Source organism: Salminus brasiliensis, chromosome 2 (genome assembly GCF_030463535.1).
Source record: "Salminus brasiliensis chromosome 2, fSalBra1.hap2, whole genome shotgun sequence".
NCBI lineage: Eukaryota > Metazoa > Chordata > Actinopteri > Characiformes > Bryconidae > Salminus > Salminus brasiliensis.
In genome coordinates this window covers 4,313,294-4,324,484 of record NC_132879.1, presented here as the reverse complement: position 1 = coordinate 4,324,484, position 11,191 = coordinate 4,313,294, and the positions used below count along the sequence as shown (strand labels likewise).

Below are 11,191 nucleotides of genomic sequence, written 5' to 3'. Positions count from 1 at the left end.
TGTGTGTGTTTGTGTGTGTGTGTGCGCTCTACGTCATCACTTCTTGCGTATCTGTCATCGATAGAAACGGGAACGAATCACTCATTTGAATCGGTTCTTTTCCATAATTGAATCAAACCGATTCTTTCTAATCTCAACTGTGAAGCAATCTGATCCAAATAGATCTGAATTATAGTTATAAATCTATCTATCATGGTAAATATTATTTTTAATTAAACCATTAAACTGTAGCTTTGCCTTTAAACTGTCTGTTATTTGGTTTGGTTTGAGCGGATATAGCTAGCAAGCTAGCTACGCAATGCAACGCATTTGCCCACAGTATTAAAATATGAATTTATATCATAAATAATATACAAATATTACCTATAAATAGTACTTTTTTACAAGTATTTTTTTCTTCAGTATTTTTTTCAAAGTATTTCGCTGGTGCTTGAACTGTGCTTGAACCGTATGTGAATACGGCACACTAAATTCGATCTAACCTATTTTTATATATTTTAATATTTAATATTATTTTCCGTATCTCAAATCTGTACGTGAAAACGAAAAAAAAAATAATAATAATAATGTGAGCCATTTTAAAGGATTTTAAAAAAAGTAAGCAAAGTGAGTCGCTAAAGTGAGTCGATTCCGCTTTGAATCCAACGCTCATCTGAGTCACCTGAAGCCTCGCTTCGGCAGACTGACTCCAACGTCACTGGGATTCGACATTTTGTAGGCGCTGTGCGCATGCGCAGTGCGGCCAGTCTGACCTTCATTGCAAGCGAACATGTTCGGCAGGGCCAGCGCGGCGGTGTTCCTCCCACAATGGTAACACTTTAAAAATCCCTTATTTGACGCTTTTCTCGGGGGGTAGAGTTTGTAGAGGGACGGTAAGGTGCAGGGGAGCTGCTCACGGCTGGCTGTTGGCTGGTGTTTGAGTCGGTACCTTGCAAGGACGCGCCGGTCCCGGTAGGCCTCAGTAGCTTAACGTTAGGCTGGGTGAAGCTGGGGTGGAGGAACCTCCTCAGCAGCTGGACTATTATTTATATACATATATATTTTTTTTTTTTTAACATATTAGCAGCACTTTATTATGAATAATATAGCTAATATAGCAAATCTGGTGTGCAGAAGTGCAGGTCTGGCAGTTTGACCCACATGCTGGATGACAGGTTCACTGCCTATCTCCACTAAGTTGAGGGAAGGTCTCCTCCTGTAGCCTAGAAGTGTCCAGAGTCAGAATTGCTGGTCAATGTTAGTAAATGGAGGCTGTAAGCCGCCCTGGGTCACTTTGCTGCCCTAATTCACTGAATCCTCTCTGTTGCAGTGGGCAGGTCAGGAACATGGCAACCTTGAAGGACAGTAAGTAAACCCTAATGTGGATCCGTGAGTCTTCCATAAGTGGTCTATTAGATTGCATTAGCTTAGATATTCCAGCCAATGACCGCATGCAAGTCTCTGACCCCTTTTTTGATTTGCAGTCACCATTCGGCTGAAGTCCGTCAAGAACATCCAGAAGATCACCAAGTCCATGAAGATGGTGGCCGCCGCCAAGTATGCTAGGGCTGAGAGGTCCTTGAAGCCGGCTCGTGTCTACGGCACCGGTGCTCTGTGTAAGTCGTGGGCTCCTCGGTGAGGTTTAGCCTTTAGGTGCACAGTATCTGGGGTTGCTGAGGACGAGAGGTTGCTGGTGGGCTTCCTGACGAATCATTGGAGGCCATTGAGTTTCTATCGGCGATTAGTTGAGTAGGCAAAGTGCTTCTTGGCCAATTTCCAGGCTGATTATAATCATAATATATACTTGAAGAAAATTCAGTCAAAAGCCCACGCTGTTGCTCCATGCGTTTAGGTGGAGTCTGCAGTGCTGTCCCTTTTACAGTTTGGACCATCTGGAGCAGGATGGGTTCTGAGGGATTCGACCACCTGACTCATTGCTATCTTACACCCCGCCAACAGTCTGATTTTCCTCCCGCCGCCTGTGCCGTTTAAACAGCAGCGCTGCTTGAGAATATCTCTACGCTGATGGGCATGGTGGTCTCGAAATGAGGGGTGTTTAGGTCAATTTCTGGAGTATTGCTGCTATCTTGGCAACGAACACAGGAGGAGCTCCACTGACTGAAAACAGCCTAGGCAGACGTCAACAGTCAGACGTTCGTTGCTATCTCAGCAGTGAATTGTCAACACAGGCACGTGCAGCCCGACGTCGTACACCACTGAAATAGCAACCCGCCAATGTCCGTCAGACCGCACCTGGCTCTTAAAGGGAGCTGTGAGAGATATGCTGATTGGTTTATTACTGCACGCTACGCCCAAAAAAAACACACCCATGATTAATTAAGAGACTTACTACATGATTTCGTGAGTTTCGAGCCGCGCAAGGCGAACTTTTCCTGTCGTTACCATAGCAAAGACACACCGACAAGCCCTAAATCAAGGTGCACGGTTGACGGTGAGATAAAATAGGTCCCCTATTTTAACACACACTCTTAAAAAATAAATTAATAATGGATAATGAAGGAAATTAGTGAAAGCTGCTGTCCCGTTATACAGGAAGCCAAGAGGGGCATTTTCCACCCTGAGACAGAAACCACTAATATTGTTATTTTTGCTATTATTAAATATGACCTTCAGGTAGGGTGGCAACAGTATGAGATTTACACAGTATATGAGATGACCATCTCAGAAAATATCTGGTATACAGTATTACCATATAGGATATTTCACAAATCTTCATTTATTATTATTATTATTATTATAATACATTGACCCTTAGAGCTCTTTTGATATGATCTTTTGTTATATTTTCCTAATGGATTAAACTGTTGATTTTCTTCGTTAATTTTTTAACAATCTGAAAATAGTAAGAAATTGCTGGGATTCCTATAACCCTTCGTTCAAATAGATTTCTGTTCACTTAAATTATTATTATTATTATTATTATTATTATTATCAGAAACTGTGAATTATTCTGCCAATATTACGGGGTTTTATTTGCATATAAACAAATTAAGAGCTGCATAATCCTATTAACTCTTTCATTGATCTGTGCTGCTCGTGTGTTGTAGCGCTGTATGAGAAGGCCGAAATCAAGGCTCCGGAGGATAAGAACAAGCACCTGATCATCGGCGTGTCCTCCGACCGTGGGCTGTGCGGTGCCATCCACAGCAGCGTGGCCAAAACCATTAAGAATGAAATCGCCAAGCTCTCCGGTGCTGGCAAAGAGGTCATGGTGGTTAATGTGGGAGACAAGCTGAGAGGTCTGCTCTACAGGTACGGTTTCCTCCTCTTCCTGTTCTCCTTCTGCCCCTCACTGGAGCTGGATTAGTTTTCTCAGAGGGGTAATGGATCAGGCCTTTTCTGGCCACTTTTGGGACAAAGCATTGTCTGATTTCCCCCAAATCCCCAGATTGAAGGGTCATAGCAGTGAAGTTCATGTCAGCATTCCACCACAAGACTCCTCACCAGGTCCTGTTTTAGCGTTAGCATGATGTGGAGTGCTGAGAGCTTGCTCTGGGTTTGCCCAATTACAGAGGACCATTTTGTGCCATTTCATTACCAAAAAAAAAAAGTTGGAGGATAAAACATTCCAAAAGAATTAGATTGCAAATTAATATTTAATAATAATTATTAATTAAATAACTCGGTCATCAATAAATATGGGTCACACATATGTAAAAAATAATCAATAAAACTGATAAACAAGAGAAATTAATGTTGGCTGAAAATATAGAAATAGTTATTTAATTTGTTTATTTCTTTGGTCTCTTTTCTCTTTGCTTAATATCCACATCAGATTAGTGTAAATACCTAAATATGCACTATACGGACGAAAGTATTGGGACGCCTGCTTGTTCGTTGTTCGATAAGTGTGTTGTGAGGTCAGGCTGTTGGGCGATCACCGTCCCTCCTCATCCACATCTTCCCTACTTGGATGGAGCACCAACCATCATCAATGCTGGGGGGCTTTATACCCCTCTAGCCCACACCTGACATTATATTGGCCTGGATTTCTCTACAGGTACTAGACAAGCGGTCTCTGTGTGCATTTGCACATCTGTAGATGAATGCATTCATAAGAAGGGGTGTCCACAAACATTTGGACATGTAGTGCATATGGCTCAGTCTGTCCGTTATGTTGACCCTAATTCACACTGCGTATACATGCTCGCTTTCATGCTGTAGGTGTGATGGACGGACGGACGGACTGGCTGTGCTTAGCCTTGGCTCACAGCTTCCAAAACGGCAGGCGCTAGACTGGTAGCACTGGTTCTTCTGTTGTGAGTCACATGATAAAAAAGATGAGACAAAAACAAGAGTAATCAAACACTATTTGTTAATTTTTTATGATGAAACATAAATAAATAAATTAATAAATAATTTAAGAAATCTATAAAAAAATAATATATATATAAATACATATATAAATAAATGCATAAATAATAATAAAATAATATAGCATTTTAACCTTAAAAAAGGTCTAATCATTATTTTTTGCTCGTTATGTATTTTTCTCATGTTTATTATTTATTTATTTATTATTTTTTACCCCTTTTGCTGTGTTCTGTTCTCCAACACCATGTAGATTTATTCTGGATTAAATTCACAGATCTTGTTTGTAATCTTTTAAATTCCTGTGTAAAACTAATCCAGCTCCGATCAGCTTTAGTCTGAAAACTCGACTGAACTAAACTAATATCTGGAAAGCATGATAACAGGGTTGTGTGTTCAGGTCGTGCTCATGTTCTCACCATTATCTTAATGCTTTCAGGACCCATGGCAATCACATCCTTATGAACTGTAAAGAGGTGGGCAGAAAGCCCCCTACGTTCACTGATGCTTCGATCATCGCCACAGAGCTGCTGGACTCTGGCTATGAATTTGACCAGGGCACCGTCATCTATAACAGGTTCAGGTCAGTATCCTGCATCGCACGGTGCAGTGAAGGTATTTATTTATTTATTTATTTATTTATTTATTTATTTGTGCCACACAATATATAGTTTCAGCATAGGTCTCACAATGTGCCGTAGTCACGCAACACAAAGGCAAATTAAAGTCAAACACATCATGCTACAGCCTTCTCATTTTTTCCTTGACGTACAGTATCTACCAGAAGCATATCTGCCCAATTTTTCTACAGTCTTTGATACATGGAGTCTATTATTAATAACATGACGTGTTTGATTATTGTCTGCAATTGTACAAGATTTCCACAGTCTGATACTTTCACTCTCAGAAATTATCACTTTTGCAGTGTCACAGTATTCTGCAGCAGCAGTATCAGCAGCAGCAGTAGTAGTAGATGTGCAGTAGTAGTAGCAGCAGTAATAGTAGCAGGAGTAGTAGTAGTGGTGGTAGATGTGCAGCAGCAGCAGCAGCAGTAGCAGTAGCAGCAGTAGCAATATCAGCAGCAGTAGTGGTAGTAGATGTGCAGGAGTAGTAGCAGCAGTAATAGTAGCAGGAGTAGTAGTAGTGGTGGTAGATGTGCAGCAGCAGCAGTAGCAGCAGCAGCAGCAGCAGCAGCAGCAGCAGCAGCAGCAGTAGCAGTAGCAGCAGCAGCAGCAGCAGCAGCAGCAGTAGCAGCAGCAGTAGCAGCAGCAGTAGCAGTAGCAGCAGCAGTAGCAGCAGCAGCAGCAGCAGCAGCAGCAGCAGCAGCAGCAGCAGCAGTAGTAGTAGCAGCAGCAGCACCAGTAGTAGCAATATCAGCAGCAGTAGTGGTAGTAGATGTGCAGGAGTAGTAGTAGTCGTAGTAGAAGTAGATGTACAGTGTAATATTCTTTGATCAAGGAATGAAAATATATTTACTGTAGTTAAAACAGTTTAAAGTGTGTATATTTTTTGTGTATATAATCTGCTGATTATTTTCTCTACTAAGCGATTGATTGTTTTAATTTTACTCTGAAAACAGTAAAGAAATGGTGGGGTTCTTTTGCAGTTTGAATTTGGTTGCAATCCTGTATCAGACAAATCCCACAGTGATTTACTGCTGCAAACCCCAATGGCTCTACATAGCACGGTTATGAGTTGTTTTTTTTTCTCCCCAGTTTTGTGCAGCCTTTTTATTTATGTGTATTTTTTAACATAAACCAAGTTATGGAACTGCAGTTTTATTTATTTATTTATTAATTTATTTGTTGCACATGCATCTTCTTGTACAGCACTGTTGAGTCTAGGTAAAAACTTGTTGTTTTGTCTGTGCAGGTCTGTTATTTCCTACAAGACAGACGAGAAGCCCCTGTATTCCATGGACACAGTTGCAAACGCAGGTACTGCTGTGCATTATTTCGAGATCCAAATCTGTGGCCTTTAATAGTCCTTTAATGAACCAAACCCTCTTTGTGAGTAAGTGTGTAAGGGGGTCTAATGTTGCTCTCAGGAGTTCTTTCAAGCTTCTTTCAATATGTTGTACTTCTGCATGAATACAGAGAACATGAGCATCTATGATGACATCGATGCTGATGTACTGAGGAACTATCAGGAGTTTGCCCTGGTCAACATCATCTACTACGGACTGAAGGAGTCCACCACTAGCGAGCAGAGTGCTAGGATGACCGCTATGGACAGCGCCAGCAAGAACGCCTGTGAGTTAAACCTTCATCCTCCTCTTCCTCTCATTCATGACCTGATCTTGAAGAAAGTGGATTGTTTTTTTGTTTTTTTGTTTTTTTTTTCTGTAATTTGATTTTTTGCATTTGCTGTTTCAAATTTCCCACAGCTGAGATGATTGACAAGCTGACCCTCACCTTCAACCGCACCCGCCAGGCCGTCATCACCAAGGAGCTGATTGAGATCATTTCTGGAGCTGCTGCTCTGTAAGCTGTCTCTCTCTCTCTCTCCGTCTGCTTACATCTGTCGGTTTGTTTATTAACTAATTTATGTATCTCCTTCATTCACTCCCCTCTCAATCTGCTCACCGCCAGTCAGATGTTTGCATGATGTCGTTCACCCACTTATCTCCATCTTCTCACCTTCGTTCATTCATTAACTTCTAAGCCTTCCCATTATCTCAGTCTGCACTGATTGACTCATTCACTCCCAGCTCTCACCCACCTCTCTTTTCACTCCCCTGCTTGGATGGCTTTTCAGATGTATATTAAGTGCTGCACAAGACACACACATTGTTTGCAGTGGAGTAGTGGGACATTTGGTCAAGAAATTCACTAATCAGATTTGCAGGGTGTCATTATTCTAGTTTTTACTGAGGTTAAAAGCTGATGCTCATAAAAAATCAATAAATCTGGATCCTCCTCCTAAACCTAAGAGCAGAATATCAGAATTGTGCATTTTTGTACTTGTTTAGTAATTTATTACATTTTATTGGCTTTACATGTATTGAAATATTGAATCTTCTTAAGCTGTACTAACATCCTTCTCATTATTTCCCCTTCACTGACATCCTTAACCTGCATGCATTCACTTCCCACAGGGAATGAGACGGGACAGGTAAACTGTAGTAGAGCAGAGTGTGGATAGCTGTGTGAGCTTGTTGGAGTAGTACAGAAACTAGTCTATCTGTAGTTTAGCCACAAATCATAAGAAGATATTTCCTAATCAATATATTAAGCTGACCTGGAAAGGTTAATGTAGGCCCAAAAGCACTGACCGGTCCACTGATCTCTACTATCTTTTACCCCTGTTTTACTGTCCACTCTTTAGTCCTGAGGTCTGTTGCAGGGCTTTTGAACAGTATTATTGTTGTAGTAGGTCAAAAAAACAACAATGTGAGCTGCTCTGTATCCTATAAAGTATTTTATACAATTTGTCTTCCCTCCACAGATAAAGAGGACCCATCCAGACCCTCGTTATGGTTCTGAATAAAAGAATGCGTTCCAGTTCAGTCATCTGGCGTCAAGTTAAATATTCTTTGTGCTTCTGTTTGTAAGATATGAGTAAATAAACCTCTTACATTGACCTCCACTCTGCTCCTGTCTCGTGTTTGTCCTCTCAGTCCTGATGTTCAGACTAAGGTCTGTTGACTTTGGGCAACTTTGGGTTTAAATAAAAAATATTTTAAATAAAATTATTTAATTAATTAGTTAGTTATTTAAGCCCAAAATGGAATTTCTAGACTTGTACTTTTGAATAAAAAATAATAATACATAAAGATGCTGTAGAGAGGTGCCAATACTGCCAATACAATAGGACTCTCTGGAGCAGATAAACATCATGAACCTACCGGCACCATTCTGCTGCCTAATGCCAGGCGTAGGTTAGAGGGGTATAAAGCCCCCCAGCGGCATTGAGCTGTGTAGCAGTGGGAGCAGTGTTCTCTAGAATGATGGATGGTTTTTGCTCCATCCAGTACTTTCGGGATGAGGTGGGGTGGCGATCATCCAAAATCCTGAACTCACTACCACTCTTGTGGCTGAAAGCAATCAGTCATATCCTCACAGGAATGCTACAGCTCCAAAATCTAGTAGAGACAGTCACTACAACAGAAGCAGGATCAACTCTTGGTTTTTTGAATGAGCAGGTGTCCCAATACTTTTGTCCATAAAGTGTATTTGGTTTCCTCTTTTGTTGGGTTTTTAACTCAATCGTTACAGATAGCCTCGGTGAACAAAGGCCTTGACCCAAAAATAGCTTGCCGGTTTGATCCAATCAATGAGCTTCCAGCAGCACAGGTTCTCTGATTAAAGCAGTGTAGGGTTACCCTGAACTGATTACTGATGAACCCGGCCGCCTTCGCGGCTCTCTCATTGTTGTTTTATAATAATTGGCAATCAAAACATGTTTAGCCTCCTCATTATCCCTTTGCAACTTAAGCCCCCTCATCTTAATAAACACTAGCGAGTCAGCCATGGCGGCATCAGATTCGGTGGCGCCTACATGTGAAGGAGTCGGGGTGTTGAATGACTGCACTTTAGTAAGGGTGACTTCTGGGGTCGCTGAGCGCGGCTCAGGGAGAGGCCCCTGTCTGATAGCATTGCACCAGGGGGAAAGTTTGTTTGGCCAGATGGCAACTCATTCATTATTCAGTCATTTGCTACTGGATCCTATGGGGTAAGGCACATGATGCATGCTAATTTGACCCATTGCTTCACGTGCTCCGGTGTTCAAGTCATTTAGATGTATTAGCAGTTGGTGGAGTTCAGTAGAATTAAACTACAGCAGGAAGAACTGGACAGGCCTAGTACGGCCCGCCTGGCTTTGGCTGCATAGAATGGTCAATGTCATTTCAACAACGGGGCGTTTGGGACCAAAAATATCAGCTTATTGTGGTATAAAATGACCTCTATTATGTTGCATACAGCATTTAATAAGACCCTGCCTGGTAAAGACTCAAGCCTTGCCCTCAGAGCCTTTAAATGTAGACCACAGATTTACTAGTGTTTAGATGTGAAGGCCGCAGGGCTTCATCAACATGCCACAATAGCGATGCTGGATGAGGCTGGTAGCTGGCGTGGTAGTGATGCTGGATGAGGCTGTCAGTTACCACAGTAGTGATGCCATTTAACATATAGTGATGTTCCTTTAAGGTGAAAATCACTGTGATAAAGAGCTGCAAGTTGCACTGTATAATAAAATTCTTAGTTTTAAGGCCAGTGGTGAAACTGGCCTGGAAAAATGGTCTGGACATCTTAGTGTACCAGACAAATCTTGGCTTAACTGGCTTCCTAAAAATCCTGATGTCAAATCAAATCAAATCAAAATTTATTTGTCACATACATAGTCATACACAGTATAACTTGCAGTGAAATGCTTTTATGACAGTCTGCCCACATCAAGCTATACAATAAAGATCTACATTTAAACTTAACTAAACCTTAACTTAATGAAGTAAAGTGCAAAAGTGCAAAATAAAAAAAAATAAAAAAAATAAAAATAGAATAAGTTACATTTAAGTTAAAAAATAAAATATAAAAATATGAAAATATAGAAATATAAGCAAAAAAAAATACAAATATATATACACAGATGAAATAGTGCGTGTCTGTGTGTGTGTGTGTGTGTGTGTGTATATATATATATATATATGTATACATATGTACATATTTATCTGTATGTGAGTGTATGTGTGAGTTAAAAAGAAATATTTTCATTATTGTCCGTAGTGTGTTTTCCGCGAGCCATGGTTGTGTATTGTAGTGAGTGAGGGTCCAGTTTGTGTATGTAGGTACTTTAATTTAGTGTCCTAGTCCCTGTCCCCATTCAGGGCACGGATGGCTTGTGGAAAGAAGCTCCTCCTCATTCTCTCTGTGTTAGCCTTCAGGGTTCTTAAGCGTTTCCCCGAGGGCAACAGAGAAAACAGTCCATTGTTGGGATGACTGGGGTACTTCACAATCTTGACTGGGGTCCTTTGGGGGCATTCCTGCCATGTATAGTGGAATAATATTAATTATAATAATAATAATAATAATAATAATAATAACATTGATTTTCTTAGAAATTGGAAATGTTGATTTGTAATCTGCAAAAACAGCCCAATATGAGCATGTTTTCATGATGTCTTGAAAACCAAGGCATTTTCAGCCTATAGTAGCTTAGCTCTGCCCATTCACTGAGCCAAAAGACCTGCGTTCTGGTATGGTGGTATGCAGGACTTCGGTTGGACTGTCCTATGAAGATCATAGGAACAGTCTAAGGAGGCAGCTTGGTGACGTCACCAAAAAAGGTCCCGCTTCTTGCAATTTCAGCACAAAATCCTGAGCCTAGAACCGAGGGCCGGGAGGGATACATCAGTTGCTGTATTTCCAGGCTGCAAATGAAGGGTCCTTCACCTGGAACAGGCTTCTGTGACGGAGTGGCCAAGAAATGCGGCCTACCTCGGCTGCAGCCTGGGCTTTGGAGCGGGCACGGGGACGGGGGATCAGAGCTGACTGCTCTTGGAAAGAAAATAAATTCAAGGCAGCCAAACAGAACATGCATAAATTTGATGTATTCTGTATATACGGTTGTGTGCAAAAGTTTGGGCACCCTTGGAGAAGCAGATTTGCATTAGCTAACCTTTAAGCCGACCTGAACAACAGCTTACAAGTGTTAGAAAGGCCCTGATGTTTTTTGATCAGCTCTCAGATCTAAGGCATGTCACCAACTGTAATTAGTAACCGTCAGCCGAATCACATTTCCAAGCTTTATAGATTCTCTGACTCTTCAACCCTTGTGCTAACACTCATTAAGCATGAGCCTCTCTAAGCAGCTGTCTAAAGGTCTGAGAATAAAATGTTCAGCTAGCAGTTTTTACAGTGTGCAATATCTTTAAAGAAAT

At 41.1% G+C, this 11,191-nt stretch overlaps 1 protein-coding gene across 2 annotated transcripts; it reads left to right on the top strand.

Moving 5' to 3' along the window:
* The first annotated feature begins 708 nt into the window (after positions 1-708).
* Positions 709-7,899, top strand: atp5f1c (ATP synthase F1 subunit gamma). Of its 2 annotated transcripts, XM_072673516.1 has the most exons (9): positions 709-810; positions 1,310-1,344; positions 1,464-1,595; positions 3,048-3,252; positions 4,751-4,894; positions 6,184-6,248; positions 6,408-6,563; positions 6,698-6,794; positions 7,759-7,899. In XM_072673516.1, the coding sequence occupies exons 1-9, from the start codon at positions 770-772 to the stop codon at positions 7,760-7,762; spliced, it is 879 nt and encodes a 292-aa protein (XP_072529617.1). In that variant the 5' UTR covers positions 709-769; the 3' UTR covers positions 7,763-7,899. The 2 variants fall into 2 exon arrangements, with proteins under 2 accessions (XP_072529617.1, XP_072529618.1); XM_072673517.1 differs by lacking the exon at positions 7,759-7,899 and having other exon boundaries at positions 6,698-6,798.
* The last annotated feature ends 3,292 nt before the right edge of the window (positions 7,900-11,191 follow it).

Excerpts from the sequence above, each read along its gene's own strand:
- atp5f1c (XM_072673516.1), top strand. The coding sequence starts at position 770 with ATGTTCGGCAGGGCCAGCGCGGCGGTGTTCCTCCCACAATG. Across the intron at positions 1,596-3,047 it reads CTACGGCACCGGTGCTCTGT|CGCTGTATGAGAAGGCCGAA; the intron begins GTAAGTCGTGGG and ends CGTGTGTTGTAG. Across the intron at positions 3,253-4,750 it reads CTGAGAGGTCTGCTCTACAG|GACCCATGGCAATCACATCC; the intron begins GTACGGTTTCCT and ends TAATGCTTTCAG.